Source organism: Bos indicus, chromosome 23 (genome assembly GCF_029378745.1).
Source record: "Bos indicus isolate NIAB-ARS_2022 breed Sahiwal x Tharparkar chromosome 23, NIAB-ARS_B.indTharparkar_mat_pri_1.0, whole genome shotgun sequence".
NCBI classification, from domain to species: Eukaryota; Metazoa; Chordata; class Mammalia; order Artiodactyla; family Bovidae; genus Bos; species Bos indicus.
The window spans coordinates 8,678,179-8,703,522 of NC_091782.1; the positions used below are offsets into that span (position 1 = coordinate 8,678,179).

General features: G+C 50.4%; 3 protein-coding genes across 6 annotated transcripts; 1 reads left to right on the forward strand and 2 right to left on the reverse strand.

Annotated features, from left to right (window-relative positions):
* Positions 1-281: 281 nt before the first annotated feature.
* Positions 282-4,289, reverse strand: PSMB8 (proteasome 20S subunit beta 8). 3 transcript variants are annotated; one of them, XM_070777801.1, is made up of 6 exons: positions 4,172-4,289; positions 2,585-2,732; positions 2,314-2,425; positions 1,400-1,529; positions 842-1,046; positions 282-603 (listed from the first exon to the last, which is right to left on the reverse strand). In XM_070777801.1, exons 2-6 carry the CDS (start codon positions 2,673-2,675, stop codon positions 515-517), a joined length of 627 nt encoding a protein of 208 aa, XP_070633902.1. In that variant the 5' UTR covers positions 2,676-2,732; positions 4,172-4,289; the 3' UTR covers positions 282-514. The 3 variants fall into 3 exon arrangements, with proteins under 3 accessions (XP_070633902.1, XP_019841475.2, XP_019841477.2); XM_019985916.2 differs by lacking the exon at positions 4,172-4,289 and adding an exon at positions 3,491-3,689; XM_019985918.2 differs by lacking the exons at positions 2,585-2,732; positions 4,172-4,289 and adding an exon at positions 3,491-3,914.
* A 556-nt stretch (positions 4,290-4,845) lies between these two features.
* TAP1 (transporter 1, ATP binding cassette subfamily B member) lies at positions 4,846-13,672 on the reverse strand. The gene is made up of 11 exons (XM_019985914.2): positions 12,935-13,672; positions 12,391-12,505; positions 12,122-12,252; positions 10,957-11,162; positions 9,613-9,810; positions 8,636-8,764; positions 8,285-8,473; positions 7,265-7,438; positions 6,869-7,031; positions 6,468-6,604; positions 4,846-5,477 (listed from the first exon to the last, which is right to left on the reverse strand). Exons 1-11 carry the CDS (start codon positions 13,530-13,532, stop codon positions 5,265-5,267), a joined length of 2,253 nt encoding a protein of 750 aa, XP_019841473.2. The 5' UTR covers positions 13,533-13,672; the 3' UTR covers positions 4,846-5,264.
* A 120-nt stretch (positions 13,673-13,792) lies between these two features.
* Positions 13,793-20,621, forward strand: PSMB9 (proteasome 20S subunit beta 9). 2 transcript variants are annotated; one of them, XM_019985920.2, is made up of 6 exons: positions 13,793-13,972; positions 16,048-16,115; positions 18,262-18,393; positions 19,059-19,188; positions 19,432-19,573; positions 20,438-20,621. In XM_019985920.2, exons 2-6 carry the CDS (start codon positions 16,057-16,059, stop codon positions 20,563-20,565), a joined length of 591 nt encoding a protein of 196 aa, XP_019841479.1. In that variant the 5' UTR covers positions 13,793-13,972; positions 16,048-16,056; the 3' UTR covers positions 20,566-20,621. The 2 variants fall into 2 exon arrangements, with proteins under 2 accessions (XP_019841479.1, XP_019841478.1); XM_019985919.2 differs by lacking the exon at positions 13,793-13,972 and adding an exon at positions 14,022-14,177.
* The last annotated feature ends 4,723 nt before the right edge of the window (positions 20,622-25,344 follow it).

Consider the following 25,344-nt stretch of genomic DNA (forward strand, 5'->3'; position numbering starts at 1 on the left):
GTTCCAAGTGCCCTCCTCCAACATATCCAAACCATTAACAAGCAGCCACACAGGAGCCGCCTGGTTGAGAGCCCGCAGAAAGGACCCTAACCTCGGTTAAACACAGATAACACAGCCTTCCAGCGGTCCTGGAGGAATGAGAGTGGAAGCCCGGGAGAAATATTTGGTGAGGCCCCATTTCTGAGGCAGGGGTTTCTCTCTTCTCAGGAAAAACCTGTCTCTATTTCCTGTCCCCTCCTCCCAGCCACCCCAGCCCTGAGCCCACAGCCACAACACACAGCTTTTATAACCGTTTTCCTTTATTGTGCTTAGTGGGGCATCCAGGAGGGGGGGTGGGGGTGACGTTCATTGAGACAGAGAATACACAAAGGGATAAACTCTGTGCTGCCTTCCAGTGGCCGCTGGTTCTCCGTCTCTGGGCCAGGTCAGGCCTCCTTCTCCCAGAGTGCGATCCGGCCCAGGTCCCTGAGTCAGCCAGGCTTCCCCCGAGGAGGCCCGCGGGTCACCGCCACCATCACTGACTGGCCTCCCGGTACTGGTGCATCAGGTCACTGACGTCTGTACTTTCCACTTTCACCCAGCCGTCCTCCTTCATGTGGTACACTGCAGGCAGACGGGAAAGAGCATGGAGTCATGGTCCCCTCGGCGAGGTCCTGCTGACACTGTTACATCAAAGGCGACAACAGCAGCACACGCTCTCAATGCCCTTGTGACAGGGGCTTCAGTGCCCCTCTTCTGGCTCAGAAAACCTGCTCTCTGCCACCCTGCCTCCCCCATACCTCCCAATCTCAACCCCCTTGCCCCCACCCCAGGGACAGAGGGGGGCACTTTGATCTCTTACTATTGACAACGCCTCCAGAATAGCTGTCTCGGTGGGTGGCATGAACAATTGCCCTTCGGCCCAGGTCATAGGCCTCTTCAATACTAAGGTCAGGTCGATAGCCACTATCCATGACCCCATAGGCATGGGAGTTCCCACTACCGGTGGAGAACATATTTCCCGAGAGTCGAGTCCCATTCTCATCCACATAGTAGAGTCCAGGACCCTGTAGGAAGCAAGAAGGTTGGAAGTTGTTGGTAACACCCAGATACAAGTGTGAGCCACAAGAAGTGGACCAGAGACTACAGATGAGTCCAGGAACATGGGAACTAGGAAAGCACTTTGGAAACAATCGTAGAACTTTGAGGAGGAAAAACAAACTTGGAATCAGCCATTTGATCCAAAGGGACAAGCTTATGAAACAATGGTCCACATCCGGACCTAGAAATTGCTGTTGAGCAACAGTTCTGCAACTAAGCTTTCTCTGTGCCCTGCAGAGGAGGGGAGGGAGGGGAGTGTAAGGCGAGGAAACTTACCTCTCGTCTACACCTTGGAATATGGAGCAGGGAGGGGACTCACCTTCTTGTCCCAGCCACAGATCATGCTGCCCATGGAGAGGCCCATGCCCCGGTACTGGCACATCATGTTGGAGAGCAGCTTGGAGGCGGCCGACACGGAGATACGCTCCCCATTCCGCAGATAGTACAGCCTGGGTGAGGACCGGACAGTCCAGGGAGAGAGTTTACAAGGGGCAGGAGGGCAGCCCTCTGGGCAGGTTACTTGATGGGCAGAAAATGGCTGAAGAGATTAGCATCTAAAAGGAATGGTTCTGTAGGATCTCAGGATGGGCAAAGATCTGGAATTTATATAGAATTCTTTTCTTTTTTTTAATTCTTTGGGCTCTTGGTGGAGCATGTGGGATTTAGTTCTTGAACTAGGGATCAAACCCATGCTCCCCGTGTTGGTGTGTGGAGTCTTAACCACTGGACTGCCAAGGAAGTCATCAAAATCACCTAGAGAAATCCCAGTAAATGATATCCCACTAGGGTTGATGGTCATTGCTAAATAGTTGACAAATAACCTGGGCTTCCCCAGTGGTTCAGATGGTAAAGAATCTGCTCGCAATGTAGGAGACTTGGGTTCAATCCCTGGGTTGGGAAGATCCCCTGGAGAAGGGGCTGGCAACCCACTCCAGTATTCTTGCCTGGAGAATCCCATGGACAGAGGAGCCTGGTGGACTATACAGTTCATGAGGTCTCAAAGAGTCAGACAGGACTGAGCTACTAACACGTTCGCTTTCACTTTCAATCTGGCTTCTTGGCAGGAGCACAGGCTTGAGATTAGAGAGAAGGTTTTTTAATCACCAAAAGGTGGCTTTTTGAGATAAGACATTAGCACTAAGATGTTCTGTGAGTGTAGGGAGAATGGGGGAGGAGCAGTGATCTGCAAGAAGCAGAACCTGGGCTTAGAAGAGAGTAAGAGGCCTGGCCTACCTGCACTCCTTAGCCAGCAGGCGCTCCCAGTACAAGCAGTCAGCCGCACAGCCGGACATGGTGCCGAGCAGGTAAGGGTTAATCTCAATCACCTTGTTCACCTTTAATGTGGCTGGAAGAAGATGGAGTTTGGGGAGTGGGGGGATGAGTGCACAGGTTTCCCTGAATGTCCTGAGTCAACATCTGGTCCCACTTTGGTGCAGATACTGGACTCCTGCTGAGAGGAGGGCCCAGCTCCCTAGATTCCACCAGCCGGAACCCACACACTCACCAATGTAATTCCCAGCTGAGGCCCGAGAATCCACGGCCACAATCACCCCATGCTGGAACTTGAAGGCCAGCGTGGTCGTGCCATGAGCCATCTCGATCTGCACCTTACTTTCTCCATTCCCACCCAGGGACCGGAAGAATTCAGTGGGCTAATGAGACAGAAGAGGCAGAGAAAGGACCACTGCAAACTTCCGAAGATGGATGCTCCAGGAAAGCAAATTTGCAGAGCGTGGGATGGTGAAGATAGCCATACCACGAATAAATGAAGCAGTTAACAACCCAGTTTTGCAAGGAAACGATTGGGGAGACGAAAAAGACAAGGCCACGACACTGACCTTTTCCATTTACCAGCACAATCAGAAATGAAAATAAAAATTTTTTAAGTTACCATAACTAAACATTTTAAGGGTAACTATAATGATTTTCCATTCATAGGTCATTTAATCCTCAGGAAACACGTTTTATGAATTGTATCCCCACTTTACAGAAGAGAGGCCCAGGAGATCTAGACCAAGTGCTAGGGGACTTGGCCAAGGCACAACAATGAACGGCCGGGGCCAGGCCAAGCGCTCAAGGTCATAGGTTTCCCAAGAGAGTCTACAGCCCCTGTATCATAGGGTCGCCCAATACGGAAGACTCCGTGATCTGTGTGTGATGGAGAACGGGGATCCCACCCTCAGCTCTTTGTCCTAATCTGCACTTCCTAGCCCTCAGGCGGCCAGCCCCCAGGTCCCACGTGGCCTCTTCCCCAGCTCCGGCCCTGGACCCCAAACGAGGCTCTCCTAAAGGATGCCCCCTGCGCGTTTCCCTGCCTCGGAACAGCCTCCAGGCAGCCCCTCCGTTACTCTGTGCACACCCCCACTGCACCGCCCGCCTGCCTCCCACGGGATTTTGTTAGAGCCCTGACCTGCATGCCCCGGGGGAGGGCGAGCTCCGGAGATCGCAGGGAGAAGCCGTAGTGGCCGGGGTCCGAGCGCTGCCGGCTTCCCGCGAGGGGCACAGCCCAGTCCCCCCGCTGCCCTCCGGGGGCTCCGCACACGTCTAGCAGCGCCATGGCCGCCCAGCACCCAGAGATCTGGCGGCTCGCGGAGGAGGAAGTGAAAGCGAAAGCCCGAAGCCTTAAGGGGAGGGAACCAAAATGTTTTCCACATCCCCCTGCCCTTTCCGAGGAGCCGTCCCGTGCGAGTCCGGGCACGGGGAGTGTTAGGTTGGGAAGAGGCTTCTCTGCTTCGCCTTCATGGAAATTGGGGAAACGAGGGTGCCAGGCCGTTAGAAGAAAGGAAGAAAGACAGAGCGGCTTCGAAAGCCACCCCCCTCCCCACCCGGCGATGAGGTTTCAGCGAAAGACACGGCCAGCCTGCGGCATCCTCCGGGGACAGTTACGGGGCGGGGTGGGGGTCATAGCATCAAAAGCGCAGCCTCACCCCAAACGGGCTCAACCTCAGCGAGAACCTGGGAGCAGTTTCAGCGGAAACGGAGGAGGGGGGCGCCTAGGAGCCTCGTTTTATAAAAAGTAGGGGAGGGCTAGGAGTGCGTGGCGGCCCTGAGTCCCAGGACAGGTCCCGGGGCGACCGCCCGCCGAATATACCTGCACGAGTGGGGGAACGGAGCGCCCAGGAGAAGGCACAGCCCCAGACTTCCGCCTGGTGCCTCCTAGGGCCTCTCCCAGTTCAACGGTCTCCCCAACCTGTAGCCACCCACAAGAACTGCGCTTTCCGCCCCCAGCTCCTCGCGTAATTCTTGCTGGACCGAGCACTCCGGAGCTCGCCTTTTCTAAACCCCGCCTCTCCTTGCAACCTGATTAGGCCTCATCTGCCCAGCAACTGTTGACGTCACACGAGCACGGCGCGCTCTGAATGGAGGAGGTGTACTAGAGCGCCCCGCCCACTACGCTGATGACTCCCGCAGGTTCCACCGCACAGCGCGGTGAACCCCGCTGCAAAGGGCCGGCGCTAGCGAGAGGGATGAACTGCTTTCAGCCGTGCTCACCCTCCAGCCTCCTCCTCCAGGTTCTGAGGCACTGCTGCTGCTGGCGCCTTGGAGGACGCTGCATCCCTGTCTGGCTCACTCTTAGGGGGGCTGGCACAGAGGGCTGGAGAAGTGGAGAGAGCAACCATGGAACAGAATACTTAGGGGAGAAGATGCCACACTTCGGGCTGGGGATCACTGAGGATGCCGAAGGAGGGAAAGATCAGGCTTCCGAAAAGTGCGCTGCAAACTTCGGCGGGCCACTTGGGCCAATGAAAACATGAGAAACCAGGGTAACAAAACACCAATTTTATTATAAATATCAAGAAACTACAGTGTACTTACGCAAGAAACTATAGTGTATTTATGGGCCAGCATCTGCCTGGGGTCGGACTGGAAAGAAGCCGACCTTCCATGTGTATTCTAAATATTTCTCTTCATTGTCTGGGTGCTAGCCACAGCAACCCTGGCTCCAAACCCAGTTACACAAGGAGTTAGCACCCCTGTTTTCAAGCCTGAAATCCGCATCACCACAAGAGGAGCTTGGAGAGCAGGTAACACTCATGGCAAAATTTCAGGCATCACCTAGGGGGTTACGTTTCAGAAGCAGCTGCCCATGCTGCAGCTCTGGTAAGACCTCTGTTCTCAAACTCTCCACTATAGACAGGAGGGAGTGAGGGAGGGAGACAGAGTCTGCGGGTCTGAGGAGTGTTTCATTCTGGAGCCCCTGGCCCGCCAGGAGCCTGCACCATGGCCCAATAGCGTCCTTCATTCGTCATGAGCTGCTGGTGGGTTCCTGCCTCAATGATCGTGCCTCCTTCCAGAAAGAGGATGTGGTCAGCCTGCTCCACCGAACTGAGGCGCTGGGTGATGAAAAGCACTGATCGAGAGCCCCGCTCAGGGCTTTCATAGAGCAGCCGCTCCACCTGAGAAAAGACACAGACTGTCAGAGCTGAGGACCCCTCCCGGCTCAGGAAGACACCTGTGTTTCCAGAGCTGGGAGAGACTTTGCCTCAATCAATACCACCTCTGCCAATAACCTCAAAGAGAGTGAAGAGTCTCCTTCTGAGTGCTTCTCTGTCAAACTTATGATCTGTGAAGGGCTGTTTACATGAGGTGGCAACAGTGGAATAAAAGTAAAGAGTCCTAGGGTGAAACTCAAAACAAGAGAGGGGAGGGTACTGGAAAGTCTCTCCACCCTAATTTTTATATTCTTTTAAGGAAATAAACTGAGTAAAGAGCATGAGCATTCAAGTCAAGCAGACTTTAACTGGGGTCCAGGTTCTGCTACTCAACAGCTGCACAACACTGAGCAGGTAATTCCACCTCTCTTAGTGTCCATGTGCTCATCTGTTGAATGAGGATGACAAGAGCCAGCTCACAAGGGTTCGTGATAAGTGAGGGAGAGAGTACATGTGAAGGGCCATCCAGCATGGCTGGCACATAGAAAAAGTTCAATTCACATTAGCATTACAAGCATGGCCTTTTGCTCATGTTTGGCTTCACTGATTCAGGATTGTAGATCATCTCTTCTAACCAGTTTTAGGCCTCTTGGGCTCCCCTGATGGCTCAGTGGGTAAAGAATCCACCCACAATGCGGGAGACACAGGAGACTCGGATTCCATCCCTGGGTCAGGAAGATCCTCTGGAGGAGGAAATGGCAACCCACTCCAGTATTCTTGCCTGGGAAATTCCATGGACAGAGGAGCCTGGTGGGCTACAGTCCAGGGGGTTGCAAAGAGCCAGATATGACTGAGCATATGGCTCCAGGCACTAGGCCACCTTGGAGAGAAGCTCATGGGAACTGAGAACTACAAGGACTGGATTGGAAAATTTCCACGTAGTATAATGACAGAGGACGAGTGAGGCAAGGCAGCTTGGGTGGGAAATAGGCGATAAGAAGACGACTGTCTCACCAGGGATTGGCTGTTTGCATCCAGGGCGCTGGTAGCATCATCCAGAATGAGTACGCGTGGTTTCCGGATCAGGGCTCGAGCCAAGGCCACTGCCTGTCGCTGACCCCCTGACAGCTGGCTCCCAGCCTCACCCACCTCTGCAGAGACAAGGGCCAAGGCGAGGACTGGGTAAGCACACATGCACACACACGCACACCCAACAAGGACTGCTGGATGCAGCAGGGTAAGAAAGGTTCTGGGAAGGTAAAGGAGTTCTGAGAATATGAGGATGCAAGAGACACGAGAACAGGATCTTAACTTCAAACTGATGTCAGTGGGGTGGGAGGACCTAAGGAATGAAGGCAAGACTACTGGGGTTTCAGTGAAGGTAAAGATGTCTGGGGGGTGATGGGAGCAAGCACCTGTGTCGTAGCCTTCAGAGAGCTCAGAGATAAAACCGTGGGCTCCGGACTCCACCGCAGCAGCTGTGATTTCCTCCATGGTTGGCTCCTGGACCAGGCCATAGGCAATATTTTCTTTAAAGCTTCTTCCAAACAGCAGAGGCTCTTGTCCCACAGCAGCCACCTAGGACAAAATACAGTGCAGAGTCATAGAACGAGGAACATAGGAGTGTGGTCATCTAGAGACTGAAGGCTGAGCATCTCCACTGACAGCCTGTCACAGAGTGACACGGCCTCTCTGCTGACCACACGCCCACCTCTCCCCCAGGGTCTCCTAACTTCCGCTCAGAGTGCCCGCAGAGAAGGCTCTCCTGACTTGAGGCTCCCTGCCCTCCCCCATGCCATCTTCTTGCTCACCTGTCTGTGCAGGTAGCGGTGCTCGTATTTGGGGAGGGGCTCCCCATCCAGCAGCACCTGGCCCTCGGTGGGCTGGTACAGGTTCTGCAGCAGCGCGGCCACCGTGCTCTTCCCAGACCCGTTGGGCCCCACCAGCGCCGTCACCTCACCAGGACGAAGGGTGAAGGTCAGCCCCTGGAAGCCGGAGAACCACACACTAAAAGAGAGCCAGAGGCCCCTAACCTTAAGTCCAGGTATCATCCACTCATTATGGTGTCTCGTCTATGTCTTCCCCCAGAGAAGAAAGGAGAAAAGCAGGGGAAATACAGCAGCTCCTCCCTTCCAACAGACATAGATTGCTCCCCGTGGAGTAGAGATGAAAGATGAAACAAAGACAAAGGCAGAACTTAAGCACCAAGAGCCACACGCTGGATCTCAGACACTGCGGGGAAAAAAGAAAAAATCATATTCAAAAGCACAGTTGGAAAGAAAAAGGAAATACGGAAGACTGGAGACACAGCCTCTGCTTCGGTGATGCCTTACAGGAGAACCTTCTCCCTAAGAGCATCCACTCCCATTCTCCTTGGAAATCTGGACTATTCTTGAGTTTGGGGCGGCTTTTTGTTTATTTATGTGTGTATTTTGGCTGTGCTGCATCTTTACTGCTACATGCGGACTTTCTCTAGTCGCAACAAGCAGGGGCTACTCTATTTATGGTGTGTGGACTTGTCTTTATGGTGGCGTCTCTTGTTACACAGCACAGCCTCTAGAGCACATGGTCTTAATTGCCCCATGGTGTGTGGGATCCTCCCAGATCAAGGGTCGAACCCATGCCCCAGCATTGGCAGATGGATTCTTAACCAGCGGACCACCCACGGAAATCCCTGGGGCAGTTTTAGGGGACAAATGCTACTCATCTTTGCCTCTGAGGGGTGAGGGAGGGTCTGTACATGGTGCTAAGCAGGCTGAAGGCAGGAAGACCATTTAGGATGACCGAGTTGAGAGGGAGGCTGGAGGAACGGAGGGATCTGTAGGTTGTACCTGCAGCACGGGGACATCCGGACGGTTTGGGTAGGCAAAGGAGACATCCTGGAACTGGACGCCGCCGCGCAAAGTTAAGGAAGCCAATGATCCACTCTTTGGGCAGTTAGGGACCCGGTCCAGGTATTCAAATATTTTCTCTGAAAAGCCCACAGCCTTCTGTACCCTGGGGTAGCTGGACAGCAGCACCTGGAGGGGAGGTATGAATAGTGCGGTGGGACGCAGGAAGGACCCAGTCTGTTGCTAGGGTTACAGGATGTAAGGAGGGTGAGGGAGGGAAGGGAGGTGACTTGAATGGCGGTGGCACACAGGAAGGAAAAGCACTGGGGAGTGGCCACGGAGGGACCTCACCTCTACAGCTATGGTGAACTGGATCTGGTACAGAATAAAGGTGACCAGGCGCCCACTGCTGACAGACCCACTTGTCACCAGCTGCCCGCCAAAATACAGGATTCCCACCTTCAGCAGCATCCCTGAGAGCTGTGGAGAGACCACAGAGAAAAAGGGACTGAAGCAGGAAAGTCAAGAACCAGAAAAAGTCAAGAACCAGAATGGTTAATATCAAGGAGAGAGAAAGTCCCTTTGCACCAAGTAACACATGGGGCTCAACGGGGATTAAAGGATGAATCACAGCATCCCGTAGTGTGATCACTCAGGCGCACAGGATACAAGTCAACTACCATCATCACCATCACCAGGAATGCCTTGTTTGGGGAGCATTCTGCTCTTCACAAGAGGCTTTCATGAACGTGATGTCATCTAATTTTCATATCAAGAATCTTATAAACAAGGTTATAGCACTCTCATCTTTTAAAATAAGAAAAAATAAGTCTCAGAGAAGGTAAGTTACTATTAATAGCCCATGGCTACAGAGCTAACAAGTGGTAGCATCAAGGCAGGAACTTCTGATCACTGGTCTAATTCTCGGTCAATTACATCACAAGATGCCCCTCCTCCTTGGCTTCTGCTAGTCCCTTGTCTCTCACAAGTTCATCTGCATAGTCCCAGCATGAAGCTGCCCAACAAAAGCTACCTGCCATTCCCCATGCTGCCCCATGAGGCAAGGAGAAGTCCTGGGACTGGAAGACATGGTGCTTTCCTACAAAGGGGGTCATGGAGATTCTGTGCACCATGGGGAAAAGAAGCCATGTAGCATGCCTAGAAAGAAGGAGGGGGTTCAGAACACTAGGTCACCCAGCCCCTGGTTGCTAGGATACAGACACTGAACCCACCCCTGCCCAGTGAAGGAAGAGTGCGGAGCAGGGTCAGGGGAAGGGGAATGGTGATAGGGGATATCAGGGGATAGGCATTCATGCCCAGGTGCTCACACTGGAGGTCCAGAGGTTGACCGCGTAGGCCAGGGCCTCCTTCCGGTTGAGCACCATCATCTCATGCAGCTTTTGCCTGAACTTCTGGGCCTCACCCTCTTCATTGGCAAAGCTCCGAACTGTAGGCATGGCTGACAGCACCTCGATGGCCACCTGGCTGGACTTTGCCAGAGATTCTTGTACCTGTTCTGCCAGCACCTGTGGAGATATGAACCAGAGATACCACACAAGGTTGGCAAACCATGAGGGATGCTAGGACCTGAATTATCCAATCAGAGATTACAGGTGAGAGGCAGCAGAGGGACAAGAGAGAAAAAGACACAGCTCCTACCACTCACCAACCCCCCCGCCCCCATACCAAAGAGAAACAGAAAAGAGGGAAATGCTTCAGAAGGGCCATGGGGGTCATATTCCTGAGATTGGTGTCATATTCTTTTATTTTCTTTTATATTACAGTACAGTTTATTTGGGGGCTTCTGTTGTGGCTCAGTGGCAGAGAATCTACCTGCCAGTTCAGAGATATGGGTTTGATCCCTGGGTCGGGAAAATCCTCTGGAGAAGGAAACAGCAACCCACTCTGGTATTTTGCCTGGGAAACCTCATGGACAGAGGAGCCTGGTGGGCTACAGTCCAGGGCAGGGGTTGCAAAGAGTTGGACATGACTTAGCAACTAAACATGGAAAAGGAAATGGCAACCCATTCCAGGACTCTTGCCTGGAAAATCCTGTGGATGGAGGAGGCTGGTAGGCTACAGTCCATGGGGTTGCAAAGAGGTGGACACGACTAGTGACTTCACTTTCTTTCTTTCTAGCAACTAAACAACAACATAGCTGATTTATAATATTGTATTAGCTTCAGTAGTACAGGAAAGTGATAGATATTTATGTATATATATATATACATATATATATGACTTCCCATGTGGCTCAGTGATAAAGAATCCGCCTGCCAATGCAAGAGATCTGGGTTCCATCCCTGGGTTGGGAAGATCCCCTGGAGAAGGAAATGGCAACCCAGTATCTATTCTTTTTCAGATTCTTTCCCTATATATCATTACAAAGTATTGAGCAGAGTTCCCTGTGCTATCCAGTCGGTTGTTACTGATTATTTTATTAATATATATACAGTAGTGTCTATATGTTAATCCTAACCTCAGGTTGTGGGAGACGTTAGAAGACACGGAGAACATGAAAACTGACACTGAGCAGCCCAAGAATGTGCACAAATAGACCCACAGAGATGATGAATCAGTGCAGGTGCCAGGAAAGAACCCTGACAGGAAGCGAGCCCACCACATCTGGGCAATAGGAGTCAGTGTAGGTTGAGGCAACTCCCCAGACACACCTTGTACCATTTCCCCATCTTCTCAGGCAGAAGAAAAAGCAGGGGCAGGGCGACCAGGGTGATCATAGTGAGGGACGGGGACGCCCAGAGCATGAGCCCCAGGAGACACAGTCCCCGGATGAGGTACCACAGCAACAGGCTGAGATCCGAACTCAGAGACTCACTCATGGTGGACGTGTCATCTGTCACCCGAGATGTGATTTCACCTGTCAAGGGTTGGGGAGAAGAGGGTGGTGTGAATGAGAATCTCAGAGTGATGGGAGGGACAGGTGAGCCAGGGTGCCAAGGGAAGGGTTCTAAGAAGGCTGAGAAGACAAGGTCAGTGGTTAGGGAGACTTGGAACCTCAACACAAGGAGAAAGTATTCCAGAGGAAAAGACTGGCTAAAGACTTTCCAGTTTAAAAAAAAAAAAAAAAGATGCACTTGTGAATTTCCTTTTCTCTGACAGATTTCTGTTCTCTAAGAACTTTTATATCCCAGGTACAGGGGCAGGAAAAACTTAAGCAGATCATCTAACATAGCTGGAGAGAAACAAAGTTGCTGTTAGACAGCAGTCCAGGAAACTGTAGCAAGCACTGGACTGAGAATCAAGAGAGGGGTTCTGTCTCCGAGTTCATCTCTGTCCATACGGATCTATTCAAGTGCCAGCAGTTGGGGATGGCCTCAGTTCCCTTCTCTGCAAAGCAAGGTGGCTGGACTCTGTGATCTCAAAATTCCAAGGTTTTAAATTCCAGTCATTTGTATCTAAACACACACAGAGGGATAAGTCTGTAAGGCTTGGATGGAAACACTAGGCTTTTCTTAAATAAAAGGAGTATGTTTTGCTCTTGAGACATGTTGAGAATAAGACATGACAATGTTTATGTGTGAGAGATAGAAATCAAGGTTATAAGTAAAAGAGGAGGTATGGGCTTCCCTGGTGGCTCGGATGGTAAAGAATCTCCCTGCAATGCAGGAGACCTGGGTACGATCTCTGGTTCGGGAAGATCCCCTAGAGAACCCACTCCAGTATTCTTGCCTAGAGAATTCCATGGACAGAGAGCCTGGTGGGCCACAGTCCATGAGGTCCCAAAGAGTCGGACATGACTGAGAGACTAATAATTTAATACTTTATGGGTATATAAACAGTAAGTGAATGGATAGTGAAAAGATTTTCATGAGAAACCTGTTTGGTTCTTTTGAAAGAACTCTGTCTCCTGGCGCAGGACAGCCTGAAACACCTCTCCCTGCAAGTGGCTATGCACGCGGCCCATGGTGCTGTTGTAGATTCCATCCGCTGCGAACTCCAGCACTGCGCTACAGGGAGACAAGAGAAGGGGGCCCAGGGCGGTCAGGAGGTCCCCCAGAAGTTCACCCTGGACGGCAGCCCCAACTTCCAATTCCCACTTTTTCCGAATCCCCTGTCCCCCAGCCTTCTAACTTCAGTGCCCAGACCTGGCTATGGTGAGGACCGACATGAGAGTCACGTTCTGAGTGAAGGCAGCGGCGGTCTCATCCTGTACAATCCAGTCGGTGAGCCGGCCAGTGAAGAACGGAATGGCCATCTCCCCTGCGGAGGGGAACAAATAGCAAGTCTAAGCAGGTCAGCTCTCACCAGGCCCTGGCCCACCGGCCTTTATTCATTCTCCTGCAGAGCAGTGGCAGAAAGATACCATCTCCACTTACACGGGGCCCAAAGACCTTTAGAGGTTTAATGAGGAAGCCTAGCGGTTGTAGGATGGGCTGCCCCGGAAAAGCCCTTGTCCACGGTGGCCAGTAAAGCAACAACACGCAGGGCAGCCCTGGAGTCCAGGACCCCTGACAATTACCCAGTCAGGACCTTCCCGCTCCAGTGGGGTGATCAAGACCTGAGCTGGGTCCCCTTCCCCTCACCCACATTTCCGAGAACCCACACCAATTGATCTCACTGACCATGCCCCTCGATTCTTACCCAGTCCTCCAGTCCCGTCCCCCTTCCCGTTGCACCACCCCCCCTTACCGAAACAGGAGAGGAACACCAGGGCCAGAATGAACTGCACGTGGCTTTTCTCCGGACCCAGGAAGACTAGAAGCCGACTCATCGCCAGGCCAAAAGCCCCGCGAGCTCCTTGCACCCAGAGGCTCCTGATCTTATACCACAGGGTGGCCGCGGGCAGTGCCGCCCAGTAGCTGAAAGCGAAAGCATCCAGGCGACCTTCCCAGTGCAGGTGCCCGGCGCTGTCCGCGTCCTCGGGGGCTCGCCAGGAGACCAGCTCTCGGAACAAGGCAAGTCCCGGCAGGGCCAAGCCCAGCGCCGCCGCCAGCGGCTCCAAAACAGCCAGCCACCCGAGGACTCGCGTGCTTTCCCTCCGGAAGCCCAGCGCGGCCCCGACGACGCCGCGGGCCCCCAGCCACAGCAGCGCGCAGCGGCTCAGGCCGGCCACCCAGACCCGGAGCAGCGGCAGCTCAGGGGGCACCAGCCGCGAGGCCACTCGGGGCAGCGCCGGCCGGAGCAGCATCCAGTCGGCGAGGAGAAGCAGCGCCGTCCCCAGCCACCCGACGGCGGCGCGGGGGAGGCGCGGGCGCCCGCGGGGAACTGGGGACCCCGAGCAGGCCATGGGCGCGCGCGGTCCCGGATCTCGCTGTCCCCGACGGGGTGCTGTAGGAGTCCGAGCCCGGGGCAGGAGCCGGGACCGCCGCGGGGAGGGGCCGGGGCGGGCCGGGGCGGGGCCTCGGAAAGTCCCGGGAGCCGGCCGAGCCCGCGGCGCTGCCCAGAAGCGGGCGGTTTAGAGGAAAGAGAAAACGAAAGCGGCCCGGCTTCCCAGGCCCGGCCCCTACGGAGGCGGCCGGCCCAGAGCACCTAGGAGGAGCACGGAGACCTCAGATCCGAGGCTGACCTCCTCCATCGCCACCCGAGCCCCGCCTGCAGGTGCCGCGCTGCTGGGGACTTTCTGGCCCCGGGTCTGCAGGCGGGGCTCCTGCGTCATCCGTCTCTGGGCAGATCCGCTGGCCCCGGTCTCTTGCGTCATCTATCTCCGGGTAGACCCGCCCCGCACAGGTTAGCTCCGGGCCGCCCCACGCGGCGGCGCGGACTCGGGCGCCCCCTGGCGGGCGCGGCGCGGGGGCGGGGCCTCGGGCAGCGTGCCGCGCGCGGTCCCAGGTCGGAAACCAGAGCCCGGAGCGGCGAGCCTCGCGGAGCCGGGATGCTGCGGACCGGAGCCCCCAACGGGGACTTGCCCCGGGCAGGAGAAGTCCACACCGGGGTAATGAGTCTGGAGCATCAGCTGAGGGACGAAGGGACGGGCGGACCCTGGAAGCGCCACAGGGTGAACTCGGAGACTCGCAAGAGGGAGGAGACAGCTTGCAGCAACCGGGGCGCGCATCCCAAAAGGAACACGGGCGTCTCCGTACAGAAGCAGGGTGCCCGGGTGGCCGCCAAGGGACTGGGCGCGAGGGGCCGGCGGGGAAGGGGCGCTTGGGCTCCGATCTGAAAGCGTTGAGGGGAAGCTGCTCTAGAGCGCTTTCGCTTTCACTCTGGACTAGAGACAGGGGCTGCTTCAATGAAGGGGAGAGAGCTGGGGAAGGTGCGCAGAGATAAGGACACGGTGCCCAGAGTGAACAGGACGGCACTTGGGGAGGAACGCGTCCCACAGACCTTTGATGGACTCGCGCGGGGGAACTTACGGCCGGGGCCCTGCTCACGAGGGTTCCCTGTGAGCTGGCGCTGCCAGTGCCCAGCCTGGTCCAGGAAGGAAGGCAGCTACTTGGGCCGGGTGCACCGTGCTCCCCTCCCGGTGTCTTCCTCATCCACCTCCACAACCTGCTAGAGGACTTTTGCCCAGGCTGGGCCCCCGGGGGGCTGGTGGCAGCCCTTGGCTGGCTGGCTTCTGCTCTCAAGTGACCGCCACCATTCTCAGCTTCCGGCAGCCTTGTTATAACGGAGTAACCTCTCGGGTGGGGTTACTCCTTATCTCTGGTCCGCTCTTCACGATGAATCAGTGTGTCAAAATGAGCACCCCGGCCAATATCCCCGGAGGCCAGAACAACTTATGAAGCCCTGAGGAATATAGCAGTGAAATCATTTATTAATTAGAAACTCTTCCCCTCACCACCAGATGAACAGTGGAAAGTAAGAAGTACAAGTCAGAACAAACCCTGGGAGCTGGATGGGGGTTTTAGTCCTGTGTGACCTTGGGCAAGTCACTTGCCTTCTGTATGATGCAGTTTCTTCCTTTGTAGGATCTTTAAAGTTAAAAAAAAGAAAATGTGGCTTTATTCTCCTTCACTTTTCCTGGAAAAGTCAGCTAAAACTCCCCAATCAAATCCTCTCTTGCTACAGATCTCTTCCCCTGGCTATTTACTCTTTTAAAGAAAAAAAAATTACTTTTTAGCCATTCCACATGGCATGTGGGATCTTGGTTCCTTGACCAGGGATCAAACCCATGGCCCCTACAAAGGAAGCACAGTCTTAACCACTGGACCGCCAAGGAAGTCCCCTTGCTGTTTACCTCTTGATCAGAAATTCTTAAATGAGACCTTTATTTTAAACTGTCCCATGTGTTTCTTGATATTTTACTCCTTCCTGGACACGTGGCCATGGTAACCACTGACCTCCGAGATGTTTTCCCTTGTTCAGTAAACTGATTAAGGGGAGAGTGGGGTGGACGATTCTGGGCTAATAAAAAGGCTTGAGCTTGTTTCCCAAGGTCACGGTCACTTGCTGTGTGGCAAGATCTGCAGCACATCTGTTCACACAACAAGCCCGAGCAGAGGTCATTCATTTGTGCAGCTGCGTCATCAGGGCCTGGAAGTGCCCCCCTGAGCCCTTCACTCAGAGGGAGCACTTAAGCCCCTGGGAGCTTCATCCCACCTCTCTCTTCACAGCGGGAATAATTTTAGGGATGCCATTCTTTCTATGTGATACCACCAGCCAGACTCTGACGTTCCCTTGCAGCCAGGAAAGACAATAGACAAAACGGGAAGAAAAAAAAAATCCCATCCTGGGAGTCAACTCTGGCCTAAATTACCAGATAACCTTGAGCCAGTTGCCTCCCCTCTCTGAGAATGTTTCCTTATCTAACATGAAAGGGTCAAGGCTCTTCTGCTCTGACGTTCTATCCCATGTCTCCGCAGACAACCATCATGGCAGTAGAGTTTGATGGGGGCGTTGTGGTGGGATCGGATTCCCGGGTGTCTGCAGGGTGAGTACCAGTGACCCTGGGTACTTTTGGAAGGAAGCCCATGGCGCCTAATGCACAATTTTAATCATTCATAAAGAGACTGGCAAACTGAAGCTCTGGAGAAACTGAGTGAACCTTTCAGAAAGGCACTATAATAAGATATTGGGTGAGGGATTGGGTCTCTGAATTCATGGAGAGCAATCTGGGGCCTGAATGCTAACGTGGCCTGTCCCAGGGGGTCATCGAATTGGGTCTGAAAACAGTTTAGGAAATAGGGATTTCAGAGGTCTTCCTTCCATCTGTGTTTAGAGATAGAAAAGATGGTTCTGCCGAGCAGGTATCCTGGTTTCCGATCCACTGTGTGAACTAAGTTTGTCTTTCTCCCTTTGGCCAGTTTCCCCACATACAAGAAAAGTATACAGGATTAGATCAACATTACTTACTTTACATGCCATAGGACACACAACTTCCTCAAGATGGTTAATAACAAAGAAAAATTAGTAAGGGGAAGATTGTTCTTAATTTAATGTAGTATTTTTGTTTTATTATAAAATGTAAGTCTGATTTTGATTATTACTTGCAGGGTTTCATTTGTCTGAGACAATTTTTTCCTTCCTGCTTTAATCTAGGCATTAAATTTCATGTACTCTGAAGCCATTCTATTGTCAAAAGAACATCAGAAATTTTAACAACTCGATGTATGATCCTGCAGTCCCACTCCTGGGCATATAGCCAGGCAAAACTGTAATTCAAAAAGATGCCTGCACCCTTGTGTTCATAGCAGTACACATGTTCTTTATCCATTCCTCTGTTGATGGACATTTAGGTTGCTGCTGTGTCCTGGCTATTGTAAATAATGCTGCAATGAACACTGGGGTGTATATATCTTTTTGAATTATAGTTTTCTCCAGAAATATGCCCAGGAGTGGGATTTCCAGGTGATATGGTAGTTCTAGGTTTAGATTTTTAAGGAAGCTCCACACTGTTCTCCATAGTGTCTGTACCAATTTACATTCCTATCAACAGTATTAACGATGTTCCCTTTTCTCCATACCTTCACCAGCATTTATTGTTTGTAGATTTTTTTTATGATGGCCATTCTGACCAGTGTGAGGTGATACTTCATTGTAGTTTTTATTTTTACAAAAACAGAGACTCACAGACATAGAAAACAGACCTGTGGATGTTAGGGTGGGAGAAAGGAGGAGGACAGGGTCTGGGATTGGCAGGTGCGAACTGTTAATGTACAGAGTGGATAGAGCGTGTCTCTGATAATCAGTGGTTGAGCATCTTTTCATGTGCTTTTTGGCCATCTGTATGTCTTCTTTGGAGAAATGTCTATTTAGATCTTGCACCCGTTTTTTGATTGGATTATTTGTTTTTTGATATTCAGCTGAATGAGCTGTTTGTATATTTTGGAGATTAATCCCTTGTTGGTTGCATCATTTGCAAATATTTTCTCTCATTCTGAGGACTGTCTTTATACTAAATTTTAAAAAAGGAGTGGATAACTGTATATAATTCACTTTGCCATACACCTCAAAGTAACACAACAGTGTAAATCAACTATACTCCAATACAAAATTTTTAAAGATGTGATATATATGTATATTATGTGTGTGTGTGTGTATATATATATCACAATGGACTATCAGTCCTAAAAAAGAATGAAATAATGCCATTTGCAGCAATGGCAGAGATGATCAAATTAGGCACAGTCAGAAATAGATACCATATGATATCACGTATACATGGAATCTAAACTACGACAAATGAACATAGCCGCAAAATGGAAACAGACTCACAGACGCAGAGAGCAGACCTGTGGTTGCCGAGGTGGGGGCGGGGAGAGGACTGGGAGTCTGGGATCAGCAGACGCAGTTATATACATAGAATGGATAAACAAGGTCCTACCATACAGCACAGGGAACTTATTCAAAATCCTGTGATAAACCATGATGGAAGGGAATATGAAAAAGAAGAGTATATATGTATAACTGAATCACTTTGCTGATCGAACCTGGGTCTCCCGCATTCCAGGCAGACGCTTTAACCGCTGAGCCACCAGGGAAGCCCCGTAGAAATTAACACAACACTGCAAATCAACTATACTTTTTTTTTTAATTGGCAACTCTGACGCTGATGACTCTGCACTGCTTGCTGACAGGGAGGCGGTGGTGAACCGAGTGTTTGACAAGCTCTCCCCGCTGCACCAGCACATCTACTGCGCTCTCTCCGGCTCAGCTGCTGACGCTCAGGCCATAGCGGACATGGCCGCCTACCAGCTGGAGCTCCATGGGTATGAAACGGTGGGCTCCCCCGTCCAGGCTGCCTAGAGTTCCCCCACTCAGTGAACGCCAGCACCGTGTCCTATTCCAGGGGTGCTACCGTGGAAAATGAAAACTTCTTGCTTTGCCTTCAGCTTTCATTTCTCTTTGAACTGGCACTTGGCTCTCTCAAAGCTGGTTTCTGCATCTGTAAAGCAGAGATAACTAACAACACCTCCCCTACCTCACCAGATAGTTATTTCCAAAACCAAAAAATATGCGTAAAAGTGATTTGAACACTGCAAATCACTCTCCTAATATAAATAGTGAGGAAGAAAATGAGGACTTCGCCCACCACGGTATCAGGTGGTGACCGTGTGGGAACCAAGGTCACGGGGCAGAAGTGATGCTTATCTGCTAAACCCATATGTGCAGGGCTCCGGCAGCCAGGAGACTTTTGTCACTGGGGACCGGGGGGCGGGGGACAGAGTAAAGGAGGGAGAACAATTAACAATTGAAACCTTCTTCCTAGTGGGTAATGTGAGACTCTGGTTCCCCTGCACCAGTGGGAAGGGAGCTGGAGTCTGAATCCTTACAGCTAGTTTTTAGGGGTCACCTGGCAGAGATGAGGATGATGGTCTAGGAGGGTGGACCTCCAGGAAAGCGTATCACCACCTATTCCTAACCCTTCCTTCAGGATGGAACTGGAGGAACCCCCGCTCGTTCTGGCTGCTGCCAACGTGGTGAGAAACATCACCTATAAATATCGAGAGGACTTGTCCGCACATCTCATGGTAGCTGGCTGGGACCAACGCGAAGGGGGCCAGGTGAGTCTCTCCCAGCGTCCCCCCTTCCTTGGAGTTACCCTCTCCCCCAGAGAGGGAGATGGCGGTTATATGGCATTCCAGCCTTGAGTTCCAAGACACTGCCCCTAAAAGCATAGGACCGTCTCAAAGGAGAAGCGTATGAGGTGCTGGGACTTCACTGCAGGGCGTGGAGACCACCTGCCTGTCTCAGGGCTGAGCAGAGGATGCAGGCTCCCAGAGTCTGAACGGAGGGTGCCTCCCCAGGTGTACGGGACCATGAGCGGGATGCTGATTCGACAGCCCTTCGCCATCGGTGGCTCTGGCAGCACCTACATCTATGGTTACGTGGATGCAGCGTATAAACCAGGCATGTCCCCGGAGGAGTGCAGACGCTTCACCACAAATGGTAATACGCAGGTGGGAGGGCACCTGGGGCAGGGGCTACACATGGTAAGGACGTCGAGTGTGAGGACGAGAAAGACATCGATGCCCATCTAACGAAATGTCCAAATGGGACACCTTTGAGAGTGAAGGGGCAAAGGCTAAATGAGATGGGCTTTCAGGACAAAGTTCAGATGGTCAAGAGTCCGCCTGCAATGCAGGAGACTTGGGTTCGATCCCTAGGTTGGAAAGATCCCCTGGAGAAGGGAATGGCTACCCACTCCAGTACTCTTGCCTGGAGAATTTTATGGACAGAGGAGCCTGGCGGGCTACAGTCCATGGGGTTTCAAAGAGTCGGACACGACTGAGGAACTAACGCACTTCAGGACAAAAGGCATAAACCAAGACTGTTCTGCGCACACCAAAGATCTAGGGTGACCGCAGGAAACGAGTTGTGTGCTTGGGCCAGCCCGTAAGAGCCAATTGTTACATATTCAAGGATTTGGGAGCTGCTTGCTTATCTACTTGTTACAAAATCATCATGGTGGGAGTATTGAGACCATGGACATTGCATGAAGACCTTTGTATTTTTCTAAGTTGCATCTCTAAATACGCATCTCTAGGAGATGTGCTCTGAAGTCTGCATGTAGTAGTAGGCATATGGGCAGAAGGGAAGGGAAACCGTTTTTTAAAAATAGTTATTTATCTGGCTGCACAGGGCCTTAGTTGCAGCATGCGGGATCTAGTTGCTTTACCAGGAATGGATCCCAGGCTCCCTGCACTGGAAGCACAGGGTCTTAGCCACCAGACCACCAGGGAGGTCCCATGGGACGCGACTTCTGCAGCTAAGCTGCTCTCACTTCCTCTCTCCACCCGGCACCCTTTGCAGCGATTGCCCTGGCCATGAAGCGGGACGGCTCCAGCGGGGGTGTCATCTACCTGGCCACCATCACGGGCGCTGGGGTGGACCATCGCGTCATCCTGGGCGATGAGCTGCCAAGATTCTATGACGAGTGAATCTCCTTCCTCGGACTCTCCTTCTTTATTTTGTAATAAACTTTCTGGAACCAGAAGCTGGTATGGTCCGTGTGCACTCAGAGAGGTGAAGCTTGGGAAGGGGGCTTCTGCCCACCCAAATGTTAGCGTATCTTTTGTATTGTTTTGTCCCCTACTTCTAAAACATCTTTCCCAGAGGAGGGCAGTGGGGGAGCAGGTGAGAATCAGGTGTACGTGACAGATCTCAGGTAGCTAAGACAGCTACACACCTGAGAATTAGCTAGAAGCACCAGCCAGATCACATGGAAAAGGATTCCTCTCATAACGCATTCATTCACATTAGAAGCCAAAACATGATAAGTGTTTAAATATTTGTGGAAGGGGGACTTGTGAATTTCAAAGAATAGTAACAATAACCCAAAAAAGCAACATTTATTGAACTGAGCATTGGCTACATGCCTGTAAACTTTTTATGTCTTAGAACCCAAACCAAAAGACCTTAGGTATGGGCTACAACTATTGACTCTTCAATGTAAGAATCGATGGAAGGTTACTATGAGTAAGTCATGGCAATTCAAAAGTGGAGATGTGGGATTTTGTTTACAAATGCCCTTCCTCTACCACTGACGTGAAACCTGTTCCCTCAAGACTCAGATACCATCTCCTCCCTGAAATCTGCAATAATTAGCCCAGCCCAACATTTAACACTTGGGACGCTGTTTGATGTTTGAATAACGGTATTCAACAGGCTGAGCTCTGGACCTGTCTTTGCCAGGCATTTCCTGAGAAACAGGACAAACCACCCCCCTCCTCTGAGCCCTTGTTTTCTCTTCTGTCAAATGGGGTGTTGAGTGACTTCTGAGATGCTTTAATGACAGTCAATGCCATTTGACACACAAGTGAGCAGTCAAGAGGTATATTTAACAGAATCCTAGTGGGCCACCGAGGAAGCTTCTGTCTGCTTTTCTTTCCAGATCTCAGGGGAAACATACAAAGCACCCTAAGACATCCCTATGTTCTTGGTAGTATGTATTCGGTTTGGAGAAAATGAATCTAAAATTACTATTGCCTTGAGTTCTTTCTAGCCACGAGATTTAACTTATTTTGAAATTCAGTGTAATAGTTTTGAGTATATTTTTCCTGCTGATTACAACAACTCAGAACACTGGAGAGTAGACAAAAGCAGGCACTAAACCACTCTGAAAAATAAACAAAAAACAGGTGGATTGTAGAGAGACTGAAAACCGGAGGAGACAGCATTCTGAGGGGAAAGGAGGGCTCAGAGGCTTTTCCACTTTCCTCTCACAGCTCTGCCCTGAAGTCCAGCGTCGACTGCAGAGCTGCACTCCTGAGCTTCATCTCCGAGAAAAACACTATGGTTCTGGCCAGGGGAAGGGAGAAAGCGGCCCCTGTGGGCCGGAGGGCGCAGGGGAATCTCCCAGATGAGAGAGCTGGGGATGGGGATTCCCTGACTCTAGGGATGAATCCTTGTGACGACCTAAACTGCACATGTGCGCCACAAAATCAGACAGCACAGCAGAGGCCTTGAGAACGTAATGCAGATACCAACCTTTAAAAACTGGAGAACTCAATGCAGATACCAACCTTAAAAACCGGATGGCCGGCTTTTTCTTTATTGGTCAAAAAATTTGCATTGTTTGCCCCTCATTCCACAAAGGGCTTGTAGCAGCTTACAATGTAAAAAGGAGGAGGAGGAAAAGAAGAAAATAATTGGAGAAAAGACAAAGTTAAATAAATGAAGCCAAGAGGTAAAACTAAAATACAACATGAATATCTGTTTTTAAAAAAGAGCAGTGATATGCTGGAGCTGTCTTGAACAGCTTAACAAGAGCAGATTGTAAAACACTCAGGAGATTCGAAAGGCAGTTGTTAACCACTGGTAGTTTTGACATTGACCACGGCAGAAATATTTATACTACAGAAACCAGAAATGCTACGTATCAGAACTTTGGGTTTTGTTTGTTTTTTTTCCCCAGAAAGCCGGTTTACCAGGCCATGCATTGACCAGCCAGCTATCCACAAGCTTAGTTAGTTTTAAGCTACAGGGTAGTGAAAGCAAAGAAGGAAATGAAATCAGGTACAAGATTCAAAAGATTCATTTAAAAAGCAGGGACCTCCCTGGCAGTCCAGGGGTTAACACTCTGCACTGTCAAAGGCCCACATGCCACCTGCTATGGCCAAAAGATTAAAATAAATAAATACAATGAATATAAGGAGGAAAGCTTTTTAAAAAACTATAGGGACTTCCCTAGTGGTCCAGCAACTAAGAATCCATCTTCTAATGCAGGGCATGCAGGTTCGATCCCTGGTCAGGGAACTAATAAGCCCGCATGCTACATTGAAGACCCAGTGCAGGCAAAAAAAAATGTTTTTAATTTTTGAACTAAAAAAATTAATAAAACTTCTAAGAGTATTTTAAAAATAATAATAAAGGAAGAAAGAAAATCATCCAAAAGCAACTATATATATAATTTTTCAAGTCACGTAGAACATTTACTGAAAGAGAATATGCATGATGCCATAAACTCCAAAGTATTAATATCTTTGAAACCACACTCAGCAGCCATACCCTATTAAATTAGAACTTGATAACAAAAGGACACCTAAAATTCTCATGGTTTGCAAACTAAGAAAATTTTGATAAATAGCAGATTTAAAAGATGAGTCATAAAAGAAACTTACTCATTCAGGAGCACACGGTAAAACTGTTAGCTATCGAATTCTGTGAGACACGATTAAAGGAGTGCTGGGAATTTTATAACTTCAAATACATTTATTAGAACAAAAAAATGTTTAAAATAAATGATGTAAAAATTCTCCTAAAACTTTGGGAAAATAGCAATTAACAAACCTAAAGAAATAAGGAAGGAAATTCTCTACAGTGGTATCATACCCACTGCATTGTGTTGTGTGTTCGTCGCTCAGTCGTGTCCGACTCTTTGCGACCCCGTGGACTGTAGCCCGCCAGGCTCCTCTGCCCATGGGATTCTCTGGGCAAGAATACTGGAGTGGGCTGCCATTTCCTTCTCCAGGGGGTTTTCCCAACCCAGGGGTCAAACCTGGGTCTCCTGCATTGCAGATCTTAGTAACCTATTGCTATGTAAAAAATGACACTGAAATTTAGCAGCTTAAGGTAACAATCATTTACAAGTGGGCATTACTAGGATCACAGGGGAAATTTAAATATGGACTGCGTGTTAGATAATATTATATCCTACGTGAGTATCTTGGAGGTGATGTTATTCTGCTTCTGTAGAAGAAATGTCCTTATTCTTAAAATACACATGCCAAACTATTTCAGGGTAAAATGTCATGATGTCCACAAATTTTCTCAAATGGCCTAAAAAAATAGTTTCTCAACAGGAAACAAACATAGCTTATTAATACAACAGAATACTACATAAGCAATGCATATTAATGAACTACTAATAATGCAACAAGATAAATTTCATAGAAATAATTTGAGTAAAAAAGCCACACATACACAAAGCTACATAATACAGTATGTTTTGAAACACCAAGGTCCTACTGTGTAGCATGGGGAACTATATTCAATGTCTTGAAACAAACCATAATGGAAAAGAATATGAAAAAAAATGTGTATAGCTGAGTCATTTTGCTGTGCAGCAGAAATTAACACAACATTGCAAATCAAGTATACTTCAATAAAATTAGAGAAAGAAAAAAAAAATAGTGTATCTATTGCTGTGGAACAAACCACCCCTAGACTTTGAAGCTTAAAACAAAGATAATCATTTTATGATTTCTTGTGAGTCTGGGGGTTAACTGAACTTGAAGAACTAGTGATGTAACCCATGAACCAAAGCATTTATCACAGCAGCCACTCCACACAGCCCCTCACAATTCATGTAAGGACACTGGTTATGTGTCCCATCAGACTTGAACACCTTAAAAATGCCATAAAATTTCCCCGGACTTTCTGGACCCTGCCTTTCCATAGTACAGTGTGGAAAGCCCACTGCTGCTGGCCCTCTTGGAAGTCAGGGCACCAATAGAGGACCTAAGTCCTACTTTTAAAAAAAAATCAAATTTGGGCTTTCCTGGAGGCTCAGTGGTGAAGAATCCCCCTGCCAGTGCAGGAGACATGGTTCAATCCCTGGTCCAGGAAGACCCCACATGCCTCAGAGCAGCTAAGCCCATGAGCTCCGACTACTGAGCCTGTGCCTTAGAGCCCAGGAGCCGGGACTACAGAGCCTGTGCTTTAGAGACCATGAGCCCCAACTACTGAGCCTGTGCCTTAGAGCCCAGGAGCCCGGACTATGGAGCCTATGCTTTAGAGACCATGAGCCCCAACTACTGAGCCTGTGCCTTAGAGCCCGGGAGCCCCAACTACTGAGCCCACGAGCTGCAGCTACTGAAGCCTGCATGCCCCAGAGCCTGTGCTCCGCAACAAGAGAAGCCCCCACACCGCAATGAGGAGTAGCCCCCGCTCGCCATAACAAGAGCAGCAACAAAGACCCAGCACCGCCAAAAATAAGTTAAAAAATTTTTAATAAATCAAATTCATGCACCTGAGACTTCAATTCACAGTTAAGCAACAGGAGGAAATGGGAATCTCCCCTCCATTCATTTCACTGGCAAAGGTGACAAGAAAAGCAACTGGCTTTGGAGAAGCAGCGTTAAAAAAAGGTGAAGTTCCTGACACAGAAGTGGCTTGGAAGTGGTTTGAGCGGTGGTTGCTGTAAAGTCTAATTCCTGACGACACAGCAAACAGCAACACTTAGAAGCAGAAGTAAAGCGGTTTGTCAGATCGGTTCT